This window comes from Pteropus medius, unplaced genomic scaffold (genome assembly GCF_902729225.1).
Source record: "Pteropus medius unplaced genomic scaffold, Ma_sr-lr_union100, whole genome shotgun sequence".
In the NCBI taxonomy this organism is placed as follows: domain Eukaryota; kingdom Metazoa; phylum Chordata; class Mammalia; order Chiroptera; family Pteropodidae; genus Pteropus; species Pteropus medius.
Genome location: NW_024349803.1, coordinates 1390406 through 1406093, shown reverse-complemented (window position 1 = coordinate 1406093; position 15688 = coordinate 1390406). Strand labels below are relative to the sequence as shown.

Genomic DNA, 15688 nt, shown 5'->3' with positions numbered 1-15688 from the left:
AAGTTCATTGCCCAACTCTGCAGTGTTGTCATCTTGCTGAGTTGTCATCTGCCCCATGGTACAATATTCTGTCCCTGACTTGTATTATTGAATTAGAAGCTCCAAACACCACAGTGGGGGCCATTCTGAAAGATAAACCCCCAAGACTGGAAAGTTCCACCCTCAGCCCTATTGTACAATATTGCTGGCTTTGACTGAGGTCAGCTAGCCAGTGCAGGAGTTTGATACTCACCATTAGGGGTGCTTTCCAGGGGACCCAGTACTGCCGTTGCATGAGCCACATCCTGGAAAACTTCAAAAGATAAGAAAACCTGGCCAAATGTCATGGGCCCTCTTGTTCCAAATGTCTGAGTTGAAGGTTGAACAAATCTCCCTTTCTTGATAGAGAACAGAATAGGGAACATGGTATTCTCATAGTCTGAGATCAGACTAGAAAAGGATGTAATTCTAAGATTGAGAGGAAGAGACATAAATAGTAAATGCTAGAGTATATATGACTTAAACATTTCTTTACTCCCACAAACTGTGGTCACTCAGAGGCTACCATTTGATGTGAGGTCACGAGGAGATACATTGCACATCAGTTGGAAACTTTGTCTTCTTTTGCAGTTGCCATTTATTCCTTAATTCTCTTCTTCCTTTCTCATGATAATCATAGCCTAGTCTGATCCAATGATGTCTCTTACATCTCTATTATTAGATGTATTGGCTCCCACTGGCATTAGATCTTGTGGCTTTGTCTCCTGTTCTGTACCTTGCTTCATCTTTTGGGTGGGTTTGTACAGTATCAGAACCCAGGTAAATGCAGAAATGTAGCAGGAGGCAAGAGGCAAAGGAAGAATGAAATGAGAAGGTCCAAGACATTTAATCCGAAACCCACCTGTGTTGTGTAATTTGCAAATAGGGAATCCTCAATTAAAGGATCAGGATTCAAGCTAGGCACCTGAGAAGCTGAAACTATGCTCAGGAGTTTGGATTTTATCCTATAAACAATGAGAAGCCAGCAGAGACATTTCAGCAGGAAGAAATAAGATCAGATGGTTAGTTGTGGTTCATTGTTAAGATTTAAGGATAAAATGAAAGGTGGATTAAAGAGAGAGTTTAAGAGGAAGGGACATTAGTTTGGAGGTTCTTGCAATAGTTCAGGCAAAAGAATGCTCAGCATCAGTGGAAGTGGGAATGGGGAGAGTAGAGAATCAGCAGATATTGGTGAGGAAGAGGTAAAAAGGAGAGGGAGATACGGTCAGCTTGGACCACTGACACTCCACGCTGGCACAGGCCAAAGAACAAAGGCATGATCCACCGCAGAACCTCCTCTCTGCCTTCTTCTTTTCCTTGCCCTGTGCTCCCCTGGGACTTACCCGTGACCTCAGACCTATGTGTTCTTTCACTACTGAGTAGTAATACAGGAAGGAGCCTGTCTGGGTAACTCAGACTGGACACAGTTGGTTTTCACTCCCCTAATTCAAGGGGCCCAACTGCCTCCCCTTAACAATGGCCCACTATCTTTCTCTGTCGGTCTGCTACTCTCTTCCTTCCATGCTGAAAACAATGGGGTGTGTTTGGTTCTGGTCCATAGGAACCAGCATGGGAATTTGTGGTGACCCTGGGACCCCAGCCCATGGCATCCGTTTGGGCGATAGCTTTGCCCTGGGAAGTCTGATGCGCTTCAGCTGTGAAGCTGGCCACGCCCTCCGGGGGTCATCAGAGCGAACCTGTCAGGCCAACGGCTCGTGGAGCGGCACACAGCCTGAGTGTGGAGGTAATGTATGTGACCATTCTGCTTTTCCCCTTTGCCTACCCTTGTTTTCCCACTACCAATCACAGATAAAATCCATGGCCCCGTTTGAACCCTTGGCTTTGTGGATAGTAGACATCAACAGATAGCTCACGTTCCTCTCATTAGTAATGTACAAACAAACATATTCCCTACCCTCACCTAAGGAGGAGGAAAAAAAAAAAACAGAATAAACTAAGCTTAGCCCATTTATTCACTTATTTCCCATATAGTTTCATTCAATGACTATATGCCAAATACTGTAGTATGTGCTAGGGACACAATGACAACCAAGACAGATAAACCTTGCCCTCTTGGAGCTTACAGTTTAAGGGAAAGAGACTGTGTTATACAAGCATTCCAAGTGCCAAGAGAAATAGAAATCCAATTTTTAAAAACCCTTAGAAGTAATATAAACTTGTAGTGTTGTTCCCTGAAGTAGTAGCCCCAGTGGGCGAAATTACATTGTTCCACATACTCCTAAATTTCTGGGAAAAAAATCTGTTTTAAAACCTCTCCTCCAGAGTCCAACTTTTTGTAGCTGCTCCCCAAATCCCCCTGTCTCTAAAATACAGTCTGCATTGCACTCTCCTAGTTAGGAAGAGGTTTAACAGCTGAGAGTAAGATTGACTAAGAAGATGTTGGAAAAGGAAGGAGATAATATGAAATCATCACCTAGCAAGAGAGGAATGGGAATGGAATAGGGAAATATATAATTTCCAGGCAGTGCCTAGGGCTCACTTAAGTTGAGAGGCCATTAATTTAAAGGGAGAGTAGTCAGCATTGGTCTGGGTTTTTGTTCAACCACATATTGCTACGTAGGTGCAGGCACAGGGTAGGTGAAGCATTAGGTGTGGGATTGGGGTTTAATCAGGCAAGTAACACATCAGCAGAAAGTGGCAAGAGAGATGAGGGTACACAGAAAGCAGCGATTATGATTGATCTTGGCATCTAAGCTGAGTAAGGAGGGGGCGGGTTTATGAGGAGTAGGAGGCAGTGAAAGAAAATGGTAAAATCAATGGATTATAGGTCCCAGTAGGACTGAGAAATCACCAGAGAATGAATCCCAGAGGGAGTGAGCTGAAGAGATAAGAGGTAGTGGTTAGGGAATAGGCTGTTTGAAGTTGAGATCATGGAGTAGTTCTGCAGAGCCCGGGAGGATATTCTGGCCTATGATCAGAAGACACCTGCCCAGGTCCTCTTTCGTGCCATTCAGATACAGAATGGAAGTTAGTCAACATGTCAGGAGTGTTCAGGGAACAGAAAGTGAGTGACTAAGTGAGTTTGGACCTGGAAGTAAATGTTGGTTGAGTGTGTGACTTCCCTTGACAAGATCCCACTTATCCTTTAAGGTTCTACTCAAATTCTTATCCCCAGCCCGAATAAGATTCTCCCTTATTAGTGCTTTTTTTTCCATCAAGTATAACACTTATTACATCATGTTTTAATTCATGTGTTTATAGACAGTTTCTTAAGAAAGACTGAGCTCCTCAAGGGCAGGGAATATGACTTGTTCATCACTGCATTCCTGGGACCTAGGTGCACAAATATTTGTTAAATAAATGGATATTAGAGCCTGTCTGTTGTGCTAATTATATAGGAATCATTTTGCAGATTTAACTTTGGGACCACATAAATGTTGTACATACTTACAGAATAAAATTAAATCAAAGATTAGAAACAAGTAATCTCTAAATATAAAAATCTAAACAGGAACAAATGAACTTAACTATGTGTCAAGAGTTGGTGATTTAATAACCTAGAGAATTACTTGAGAAAATGAAATTTGAGTATGGTATTTATATCCTAAGGACAAAGAGAACTGCAGTGAAATCTTAAGCTGTTTTCAGAATTCATAATGTTAGTAATATTAGTGTTACTATTCTAAAACTATTACATATATAAAATACTATAATAGATATGGATAAAACCAATTTAAATTATTTGTTGTAATTAAGAACCAAGATTTTCAAGGATAAAGGTGAATAATATAAAAATTAAAAAGTTAAGGAAAAACTCTTAGACCTAAATTTGGATTGGTAATATCAGTATAAACTCATAATATATTTTCAATTTGAAAAGTTATTTGCCCAGCCGTCTGCTCTAAAAGTCTAGAATCAGTAGCAATGATTGTAGTTTTTAAATCTATTCTCCACTAAAAGCAGCCTGAGCTCTTTGGAGAATAGCTGATTCCAGGTCTGGGGCAGGCAATACTCAAAGGAACTTAGAACAGCTTTGTCACTCCAACAGAGAGTTTACCAAAGACAAATGAGGTTATGCCAACTTGAAGAGGCTCGCACTAGCCAAAGATGGGACCATCTGAGCATCAATGAGAATAATAGTGGCAATGGTTGGCAACATGGTAAATAAGTTTAAATCCATGAGTTCAAATGATTGTTGATCACCTTTGGAGCTTGCTGAGGAATGAACACATTGTTCTGATGTCTGATTAAAAAGCAATCAAGCATTTTCCAGTCTTCCTGTATGAATTGTATATCAGGGTAAATAAATATTTGATGATGGGCAAGTTTTTTATTAAAGAAGTCAAGTGAATGCAGAAAGAACTATAGAATTAGAATATCAGCATTTTCTAGCCCCTAATGAAATGACAAATCTAGTCAACAATCACTCCTTGCTGCTAAAACCATTAAAGGGAAAAACTAATGAAAAATTTATAATGCCAGATTAGGTGGGCAAACCTGAACCCACTGATCAGCCTTGACTTCAAGAACAAGGAAACAATCAGACATTCCGTGCCTCCTGACGTGACGCAGTAGGAAACACAAAACCATGTATGAAGTACACTGACCAAAAAGTAGAATGTGACTACAGGACCTACACAGGACAGAGGCACGTGTTAAACAACACCTCACTGGTACAGTTAGCAAAATCCAGAAAGTGGGAAATTCTACCAGATAAATGTCTCGTTTTCTGTACCAGATAATTTGCAGGAGAGGGAATAGTAATCTCTGGATTCAAAGAGTCTTAGAGACATGCCAACCAAATGCCATGTGTGGACCTCATTTGGATCATAATTCAAACAAATTAACTTAAAAAATGAGACAATTGAGGAAAATTAAGCACTGGTTTAATATCTGGAGATTTTAAGGAATTGCTATGTGATAATAAAATAGATATAGTCCTTATGTTTTAGAAATTAGAAAGAATTCATACAGATCTGTTCTTCCCTTCTGAGGGTGGGATGATCAGACATGAAAGCAGCATGAGAAGCATGTCAACCCACAGGGTCTTTATGTAGCACCTGGTTTCCACTCTGGGCAGTTCTCAGTTCCCCAGGTGATGTCTACCTTTGTTCTGGTGAATAATGTGCTCTTTTGGCTTCCTAGTGATCTCTTGCGGGAACCCTGGAACTCCAAGCAATGCCCGAGTCATGTTCAGTGATGGCCTGGTTTTCTCCAGCTCTATCGTCTACGAATGTCGGGAAGGCTACTACGCCACAGGACTGCTCAGCCGGCACTGCTCGGTCAATGGCACCTGGACAGGCAGTGACCCAGAGTGCATAGGTGAGAACTCAGGCCCTCTGAGTGCCATGGGAAATGGTGGCAGAAGTGACTGAGTTCCTCCATGTCAAAGAATGAGGCTGTCTGTTGGAGATTGGGAAGGCTGGATGGAGTGGTGGGACTTGACCCTGAATGAGTCCCATTTGAATAGCCTCATTTATTGAGCACATAATGTGTGACAGCCACTGAGCTAAGTGCTTTATTTTATACGCATTATGTCATTTGATTCTCGACACAACCTCATGAAGTAGCTACTAATATACATGAGATGACTGAGGCTCAGAGAGGTTGAGATAGAGATTTGCGGTTTTACAGGCTCCAGCCAGTTCCTTGGGCTTTCTTTTTCTCATTTGGAACAAACCCCTAGTGCTCAATCTGATTCTCTTTCCACTTTAACACTGCCATCATCCACCAAATTTGTTCGTTCCTTCTCTCCCTTGGACTCATCCTCACCCCTGCTTGGCTCTCAAGCATGGTGTATCTCCACCGCTCCCCTTTCTTGCTCCTCACAGAGAACAAGACTCTTTTCCTTGGAAAACAAATCACTGTGGGGCCCAGCTGGAGGGAAGTGACAAGATAAGAGAATCTGACAGCAGTCTCCCTGTCCAACTCCTAGTCTTTGATTTCAGACTCCATCTGGAATCCCATGTAGCATTCATTTTTGTTCCGAGGCCAGAGCATACAAACCCCCACCCTCACTTGATACCATAACATAGGTACGACCATTGCATAGGTCACAAGACCCTGCTTCTAGGCTACTGGGCCTACAGGGCCGCCTAAGTGGAACAGCAGGTGATGAGATGCACCCACCAGCAGTCAGATCATCTGTGTGGTCCATTAAAACATCTTAGGCTCTTCGACTTTGAAACGTCCCTCTCCCTGGGCCCCAGCCTCACTGAGGAACTGAGCCCTCTGAGTACTTCCTCTTAGAGGGGTGGGCTTTGAATAAGAAGGATGTTCTTCATAGCCCAAGTGTCTGGGGTGCATAAGGATGGTGTGGGCAAGGAGAGTGGGGATGCAGGAGGACCCTTGTAGAGAGATGTGGCCAAACGGACTTTAGGATGGGCAGTGCCCACCTGGGAGCCTTCACGGGGACAGGACATTCCTGATCTGACTGTTTCCCTTCCTGGACATATATGGGGAGTGATAGGAATGATATTGGAATGCAGGGGAGAAAGGAGGAGTGGACTGGGAGTGAACAGTGCTCTGCCCCCTGTCCTAGTCATAAGCTGTGGTGACCCTGGGATTCCAGCCAATGGCCTCCGGCTGGGCAATGACTTCAAGTACAACAAGACTGTGACATACCAGTGCGTCCCTGGCTACATGATGGAGTCACATAGGGTATCTGTGCTGAGCTGCACCAAGGACCGGACATGGAATGGTACCAAGCCAGTCTGCAAAGGTGAGTCTGAGGGCTGCAGATGAGGACAGAGGGCCAAAGAAGATACAAAAGTGAGACATCGGGCCTTGACCATCTAGAAGGGAGAGGTGACAAGGCAGAGCCCTGTATCTTAACAGGGGTATGGGAGGTGAGGCTTAGTCTCTGAACATCTGCAAGGAGGGGGTTGGAAGATATCAAGGTAAGGCCCGGGCTTTGTGCAAAGAGGGTTGTCACACCTGAGAGAAGGTGTTGTAAGGTGCAAACAGGCCAGAGCTCCCAAAGTAAGAGATTATTCCTGATTCCTCCTGCTCAGCCGGACTCCCAGGAGACATCAGTGCTGGTGACTGGAGCCTGGTTTCACCAGGACAACACCAGAACTCAGCCTTCTTTGGTCTCTTCCTCCCTCCTTCCTCTCCCCCCAGCTATCATGTGCAAGCCACCTCAGCTCATCCCCAACGGGAAAGTGGTGGGGTCCGACTTCATGTGGGGCTCAAGTGTGACGTATGCCTGCCTAGAGGGGTACCAGCTCTCCCTACCTGCGGTGCTCACCTGTGAGGGGAATGGATCCTGGACTGGAGAGCTGCCTCAGTGTTTCCGTGAGTTGCTCAAGGGGACCTTTAGTGCATCCTATCTGCTGGCTCCTTCCCCCTTCCCTCCTCAGAGCTCTGCTACTGAAAGTTATAGAATAGATAGTTCCCTCCCCAAAATCAGTGAGGAGCTTTGTCAGAGATATTATTAAAGAAGGAAGGAAGTTCAGGGAAAGAAAATAGTCGTATCTTAAGTGAGCCTTGGCTACAGACTTTGTGTGGAGTCACAGTGGGAGGAAAGTATGCCAGAGAAGAGGGAGGGGTTTCTAAACATGCAAGGTTGTTAACTCGATAAGATAGTACCCAAAGACTAGGGGATGGAGGGACCCCAGTGCTGGAAACATGCCTGTCTTCATGAAAATGCTCTGCACAGAAAAGACTCCTAGGGAACGCATGCTTTTCTGGCAAGAGAATTTATTTCTTATCCACCTAGCCTAGCTATGTCCGAAAGAACCTCAAGTCCATTCCCGAGTCTCCCAGAGAAGCAGGCTCCAGGTCACTTATTCTTGTCACAGCCCATGAGTCAGCTTTGGAAGGTTTTCCCCGTGCCCAGACTTTGGACAAAGAGTAGGACCTATTTTTCCTTTCTACTTGGCATTTATCTAATTCTGCAGAAAACGTTCAACATACTCATGACACTGTTTGGGTACCTCTGAAAATTTGCTTCCATTTGAGAAATTTCAGCAAAGACAAGCAGCCCAAAGGTAGACACAGGAAAGGCAGCGTTTGGTGAGAGGTCAACCCCTCAGACCACATGCCCCCGGAGTAACAGTAGGAACGAGCAAGTCTCAGGGTTAAGTCTGGTCTGGAAACCTTGCTTTTCTTCTTGAGAAATAACTGAATTGTTGCTTTAGCAATAAATAACAGTTATCATAAAAAAAAAAATCGATATCGAAAAATACAAAGAAGAACATAACACTCATCCAAATTCTCAATTCCCACAGACAGCCACAGTGTGCTTCCAAATTGATCACTCTGCATTTTCTCATTTATAGCAATATCTGTATGATTTTCTATAAACGTTATTGAATCATGCTGTACCTACTAGTTCATAACTTGTATTCGTTGATAAGCCAACAGCACCTTTCTCTATCACACATACCAATTCATACATCATTTTTAATAGTTTAAAGAATTTTCTTATTGTAGATAGCCTGACTTGTCTAATCTTCTCCTACTGGTGATGAATTTGGGTTATTCCATTTTAATCATACACTCTATATTTTTTTGTATGTGCTGCCAAACTGTCTTCTAGAAGGAGTGTCCCAATTTACACTCCTACCAGCAGTTTATGAGAATATTTCTTGACTTATGTCCTCATTAACAATGGATGTCGCCAATATTTTCTAATATTTATCAGGCTGAGGAGTTTAAAAAGATGTCCCATTATTTTAATTGGCATCACATCGCTTTTTAGCAAGGCTGAGTTGCTCTTTGTCATCCACTTGTATCTCTTATCTTTTGAGTTGCCTTTTTCTAGATACGGGGACTTCTGATCAACTCAGCCTCTGACTGACTTCTTATTGGTCAGGTCTAGACTCTCCCAACTTCAGATACAGGCTTCATTTGCTGTCCATATATGATTCATAGTATAGCTGACTCTACATAAACACACACACACACACACACACACACACACACATGTCCACCCCATAGCATAAAGAATGCTCTTCATGCTTGAAGTGATGTCTTGAGGAACTTTGCCTTTGGTAGTCAATCTTTATTGATACTCTGACGATCTGAATGAAGTGGGCGTACTCCATACACTACCCACCAGAGCACACCCTTTGGAAAGTACATATCAAGTACGTATCAAGAGCTGCGAACTCATTCAAACCTTTAAAGATAAATCCACTCCTAGAGAATTTCCCCTAAGAAAATAAAGGCCGTGTGTAACTTTACCATAATAGAAAATGCCTAATATAAAGGTTATGGTAAACTGTAATTATGATACAACCTCTCACTGTAAAATTTTGTAGCCAGTAAGTGATAAGGATTCATAACCCTGGGAAATGTTCACAGACAATTAAGTTAACAAAGCAAGGTTAACGGCGTTCGGACATTACATCCACAGCCATGCACAGGTTTACATACAACTGAACAAAGACTGCACAGGAATGAGTGTGAAAATAAGGGGAAAAGAACAGTCTGGGGTAGTAGACGAGACTCTGTTTTTCCTTGATGTTCTAAACTTCCCATCATGTTACTCCATTACTTGGATGATTATTAATAAGCATTTTGAATATAAAAGGAGAGGACATGGCAGCAGCCGCGCTGAGTCAAGTGTTATCATTTACCCAGGGCTGCCCCCATTTCCAGAGTTCAAGTGGAACCGGGAGGACCGGGAGGAAAGCAGTGAAAAGAACAGAGGCTAGGGCGGGGCTGGGGGCCATGGGCTCTCAGGCTGGGTGCTGGAAAGCAACTTGGACCTGCCTTTCTCTCTCGTTTTCCCAGCTGTGTTCTGCGGAGATCCTGGTGTCCCGCCCCGTGGGAAGAGAGAGGACCGAGGCTTCTCCTACAGGTCATCTGTCTCCTTCTCCTGCCAGCCCCCCCTGGTGCTGGTGGGCTCCCCACGGCGGTTCTGCCAGTCAGATGGGACGTGGAGTGGCACCCAGCCCAGCTGCATAGGTGAGAGGCGATCTAGGGAGGAGTCCCAGCTTCTTTCTTTGGGACCCAAGATAATAACTTTCCTTCCCTGTCCTCAGGGGTCTCTTCTGCAAAAGGGAACGGAGTCCTCCACTGAGCTTTCTAGAGCAGGATGAGAAATAGCCGGAGGGTGTGCTTCAGGAACTCTCGTAGTCAGCCAAGGGAACTCTCAGGTGGCGATATCGATAGGTGGGGAAGTCAGGATGCGGCTCCGTCTTCTTTTCACTTCGGCTTCGCAGAGTGAGCAGAGGCAGTGACGCTTCAGTGACCGTGGGGTCCGTTTCTTTGTTTTGCAATGCAGACCCAACGCTGACCATGTGTGCAGACCCCGGCCTGCCGCAGTTCGGGATCCAGAACAATTCCCAGGGCTACCAGGTAATGAGGTCGGCCAGGATTGGGACTTCCCGCCTCCCTTCCTTTCCTGTCACTGTCAGCCTGGGAGGGCCTTCCTTAGGACAGCACTGCGTGGGGGACGAGACCTTGGAAGCTGGAGAAAGGAAATACTCTGCCTCTTTGAACCGTGCTGCACGGGAGCACCCTTCAGTAACAGGAAGGTGTTGACGCCAATCTGAGAAGCCGATGTGGGAAAACAGGTCCACAAGGAGCTCTACAAATACTTCCCAGCAGCCCCGTGTCGTTAGGGCAGGACATTTGTGGAAATACAGAAATGAGTGAGAAAAATGGACCTCCTGTCCTCAAGAACCCATACTCTACCCACAAAAAGGGCACAGACAGGGTGGAGGTAGTGAGCAGGAGCCACATGGGAGGCAGGCCCTGCCCATCGGGATGTGTTCAAGGCAGGACTATTAACTGAAGCCCAAGATGTGCCCAGGGGAATATCAGAGACTAACCTGGAAATGGCAAGTTGAGGTCTAGCCAAGGGATGTGATTTATTCACTCAGTCTGTATTCATTCAACACATATTTACCACCATGAACTATTGTAGGTGTTTGGAATCTAAGGGAATAAGACAGGCCAAGTGCCTGCTCTAAGGGAGCTCCCTGGCTGGTGACCATAAACCACTTGAGAGAGCGATAAGCACTGCATTCTATGTAATATACAGGGGTGTGACAGGATAGGTTTCCTATTTTAGGAAGTGTAGTGAGGAGAGAGCCTCCAGGATAAGAAGGGCCAGCCCCGTGCAGAGCAGGGTGGGCATTCCTGGCAGACGGAGCAGCCAATGCAAAGGCGCCCAGAAGCGGGCAGTGCTGAGCAGGTAGGAGGACTAGAGAGCCGGCCAGCCGGTGAGTCAGGTGCACAGTGAGAGAGGAGATGGAGATAAGCCAAAGAGCTAGGCGAGGTTTGAAAACAACTTGGCCCTGTCTCTTGTAAAGGTAAATATTCACATGTTCTAAGACCCAGAAGTTTCCATCCTAGAAACCAACCCCAGAGAACTCTTGCACATGTGACCAAGAAATTAGAAAAATCATGATGTAGTCACACAATGGCTTGTCATATTGCAGTGAAAATGAATGAACCACAGCTCTACCCAATATGGATAAAACTTAGAAACATAATATTAAATGACAAAGGTGGTATGATACAGTTTCTATAAAGATTAAAACCAAGAAAAATGTATATTGTTTAGAGGTGTTTGTACAGGTAAGTAATGGAATTATTTTTTAACAAAATGAGGAAATTAAAAACACAAAATTCAAAATAGTGGTTACCCCTGAGGGGTAGCTGAGGAACAGGGCAGGGAAGGAACACACAGATAGCTACACCATGTCAATGAAGTTCCTTCTAGCCCTTAGGTTGAGTAGTGGGCTCAGCTTATTATGATTCATGTCTATATATGTTCTATATATTCTTTTGTATGCATCAAATATCACATAATAATTTTTGAAGAGAGAAAAACATGGGCCAAGTCATGTGGGACCTTGAGGCCATGATAAGCATTTTGGATTTTATCCTAAATGCCAAGGGACAGCATTTGATGGTGACTCAGTTTGATCCACCATTCACTCAGGATGCTGAAGAGAGAATGAATAATAGGGGCTTAAGAACAGAGGCACTTAGACAAGTAGGACACTGTTGCAGTGGCTCAGGAGAAAGATGAGGATGGGACTAGGTGAGGGTGACTGTGGCTGCAGGGAGAAGTGAAGGGGTAAGAATGTATTTTGTAGGTAAAACCAAGAGGACATGTTGATGGATTAGATTGAGAGGTGGAAGGAGAAGAAGAATCAAGAATGACTTGAGGTTTTTGATTTGCACAACTGGGTGGAAAAAGGAACCATTTGCTGAATGAGATGATGAACTACAAAGAACAAACAGGTCGAGCGTGGAAGAAGGAAGTGGAAACCAAAAGAGTTGCACTTTGTGTTTGAATTCGCTATTATAGGTCATTGAGACACGTGAGTGTTTTGAGCTGGGAAATCGTGTAATTCGAGTTGCGATTTAGGTGCTGACCCAGTAGCATTGTGCCGCGTAGATTGGAGAGGAAGAGATGGAGCTGGTGGTTGCAGGGGTGGCAAGTTGGGACAGTGAGGAGCTAGTGGAGGGTGAGCATGGGGAAAACAACCGAGCAGAGGGAAAGGGGGAGGGGGAACAGCCCTTCCGCCCAGCAGAGATTTACAAAGCACGGTATCAGACTCTCCAGGGCACATCTGGATAAGGAAGTCTTCCAACCTAAAAGAATTTACAGATTCATAGAAGAAAGAGACACATATACAAGTAGTAATTCCATTTTTGCACAGTTCTTTACATTCTATAAAATGCTTTCAAATCCTCCACTGCATTCGAGTGTTAGAACATTCCAGTGCAGGTGTGGCAGGACTGGTCATCCCCACTCTGTGCATAGGAAGACTAAGGTGTAGAGTTTCATGCAGCCTGTTATTCAGTGAGTAAATGCAGAAGCCAAAACTGAGATGAAGGTCTTTTGATTCTGAGTCGGGCATTCCGTCCATCACAGCAGAGTATGATATGTCCACTAAGAGTGTTGCTCTGGCTCAGAGGATTAGGGGAGGCCATGTGGGAGAGGCATAATGGAAGCTGCCTCAAACGATAAATAAGATTTTTACCAAGCAGAGAAGTGAAAAAAGGACGTTGCGGGTGGAGGCAATGTCAAGGGTAGGAGTTGGGTCATGGGAAAGTGAGTGGTCAAGTGACAGGTGTGAAGCATTGCTGGATGGAAAGTGGTCACGGGACCTTCTGTGCTCACCACAGGTTGGAAGCACAGTGCTCTTCCGCTGTCAAAAAGGTTACCTGCTTCAGGGCTCCACCACCAGGACCTGCCTCCCCAACCTGACCTGGAGCGGAACCCCACCCGACTGTGTCCGTGAGTGTAGACTTCACCTGCATCCCAACACAACTCCTCCTGACAACACATTATCTCCCCGCAGCTTGAATGCGCTGAATGACAGGGAACTCACACTTCTCATTGGGACCAATATTAGACTCTTTGCTGTCCTCACTCCTTGGGGCCTCGCAGAAGACATTTTCTGCACAAAAGCCTTTCAGATGTTTAAAGGAAATTCCTATGCCTTAACAAAGAAAAAAGGAAGAACTTTACAGTGGCAGCAAAAACTAGCAACTACCAAAGCCAACCCTCAAGATGGAAGATTTCAGCTTTTTTGCCATAATTATTCCTCTTCTCTCAGGAAAAGTACTGCAGGTTTAGGTTCCCCCAGGTTTGATAAACCAATATGCACATGATCTCCATCTTGGCCATTCCTAGAGACATCAAAGCTGGGGTGTGGGAGGGGAGGGGAGGAGGAGATGCTGGACATGAGAGGGCCCATAGGGGAGAGGAAGAGGAGGGGGGTTTCATCTAGGAATGAGAATGATTGAAGGGCCTTCCGGAGACCTTACTCTCCTCAGATCCAACAATGTCTTTCCTCTTATCCAGCCCACCACTGCAAACAGCCAGAGACGCCAACGCATGCCAACATCGGGGCCCTGGACTTGCCCTCCATGGGCTACACACTTATCTACTCCTGCCAGGAGGGCTTCTCCCTCAAGGGTGGCTCCGAGCATCGCACCTGCAAAGCAGATGGCAGCTGGACGGGCAAACCACCCATCTGCCTGGGTGAGTGCACCCACTCGGTGAACCTCTCCAGGGTGGGAGGCCAAAGGTGACAGCTGAGCTTGAGTGAAAGGGCAAGAGAGAAGGAAGAAATAGGATTTCCAAGAGCTGGATCCTGCTTCTGATTTTCTGGGGTAGTGAGTGTCTAGGAGATAAGAGCAGAACCATCTAAAGAGGCGCACCGGGAAGCCATCCCAAGTTTTACTTTGCTACCTTCTGCCTGAGCTTAAACATTCTCCCAGTATTATGCTCAATCATCAGACAGAGAAAATATTTTTATTTCACCAAACTGGAATAACACATTTGCATATTCTAACCTTGATAAAATGACACCCACACACAGATCCCTTAGGATTACCAAGATGTCTCAGACCTCCCTCCTCCTCTTCTTAATTTATTCATTCTCTATTTATTGAGCATTATCACTCTGCATACCTGTGGTAGGTATGCGGGATTAGGAGGTAAAAGACACGATCTCTATCCTAGAGGAGCTCACATCCAGCTACAGAACACAGACACATTATCAGATATGACAGTACCTTCAGGAACATAGAAATGGGCTGAATGCAGTGGAGATGAGGTGAAAGGGCACTAATTCAGCCTAAGAGAAGTAGAGAAGTCAGGGAAGGCTTCCTGGAGAAAGTGGTCTGAGTCCAGTCTTAAGTGAGGAGTCCAGCGTAAAAGAATCAGTTTGGTGCTGGAATGGCATTAAACTCTTTCTTACAGGTGATGAACTCGACATATGCCAGGCATTGAACTAAGTATTTTGTGTGTAGTCACTCATTTAATCCTCATCCTATTATGAGGCCGGTACTATTCATATCCCCATTTAATATATGAAGAAACTGAGGCACATAGAGATTTAGTAACATACCTGAGGTTACGAGCCGGGAACGGGAAAGAGCTGAGGTTCAAGCACTGAAGGTCTAACTCCAGAAACCAAGCTCTTAAGTACTTGCTGTTATGCCCCTCGGGGAGGGGAGGCTTCAAGTTCAGAGCCTTCAGCAGAGCTAGGATTTAATAACTGCCTTGTATTTTCATCATATGAATTGTTGTAAATTTCTTTTATTTATGGAAAGTAGTATTTGTTTTCCACATATGGTAGTGATATAAGGTTTTGTTTTAGAGTACATTTATGTAAGTTTTATTGTGGTAAAATATCCATAATATAAAATTTACCATTTTAACTATTTTTAAGTATACAATTCAATGACATTAAGTACATTCACAACGTTGTGCAACCATCCATTTCCAGAATTTTTTCATCATCTCAAGCAGAAGAAACTCTGTAACCATTAAACAATAATTTCCCATTTTCTTTTCCCTCCAGCCCCTAATAAGCTCTATTATATTTTCTAGCTCTATGATTTGCCTATTCTAGGTACCTCATGTTAGTGGATTCATATAATATTTGTCCTTTCGTGTCTGGATTATTTCACTTAGCATAGTGTTTTCAAGGTCCATCCATGATATACCATGTGTCAGAATGCCATTCCTTTTTAGGCCTGAATAATATTCCATTGATGGATATACCACATTTTGTTTATCTATTTATCTATTGATGGACATTTGGGTTGTTTCCACTTTTTGGCTACTATGAATAATGCTGCTAGGAACATAAATGTGCATATTTTATATGGATATTTAATTCTCTGAGGTATATATCTAGGGGTAGAATGACAACTCTACGTTTAACATTTTGAGAAGCTATCAAACAGTTTTGCAAAGTGCCTGTTCCATTTTACATTCCCA

The 15688-nt window shown here is 44.2% G+C and overlaps 1 protein-coding gene across 7 annotated transcripts in view; it reads left to right on the top strand.

Moving 5' to 3' along the window:
* Positions 1-15688, top strand: part of CSMD2 (CUB and Sushi multiple domains 2) — a 545384-nt gene that overhangs the window by 515068 nt on the left and 14628 nt on the right. For 4 of the 7 annotated variants that reach the window (XM_039837029.1, XM_039837028.1, XM_039837026.1 and 1 more), the window contains 8 exons: positions 1580-1762; positions 5125-5301; positions 6521-6700; positions 7102-7275; positions 9721-9894; positions 10214-10287; positions 13078-13189; positions 13760-13939. In XM_039837029.1, the coding sequence (XP_039692963.1) occupies positions 1580-1762; positions 5125-5301; positions 6521-6700; positions 7102-7275; positions 9721-9894; positions 10214-10287; positions 13078-13189; positions 13760-13939 (1254 nt within the window). Of the gene's footprint in view, positions 1-1579; positions 1768-5124; positions 5302-6520; positions 6701-7101; positions 7276-9720; positions 9895-10213; positions 10288-13077; positions 13190-13759; positions 13940-15688 lie in introns of those variants that run through there. The other 3 variants (XM_039837033.1, XM_039837031.1, XM_039837032.1) reach the window with 2 other exon arrangements.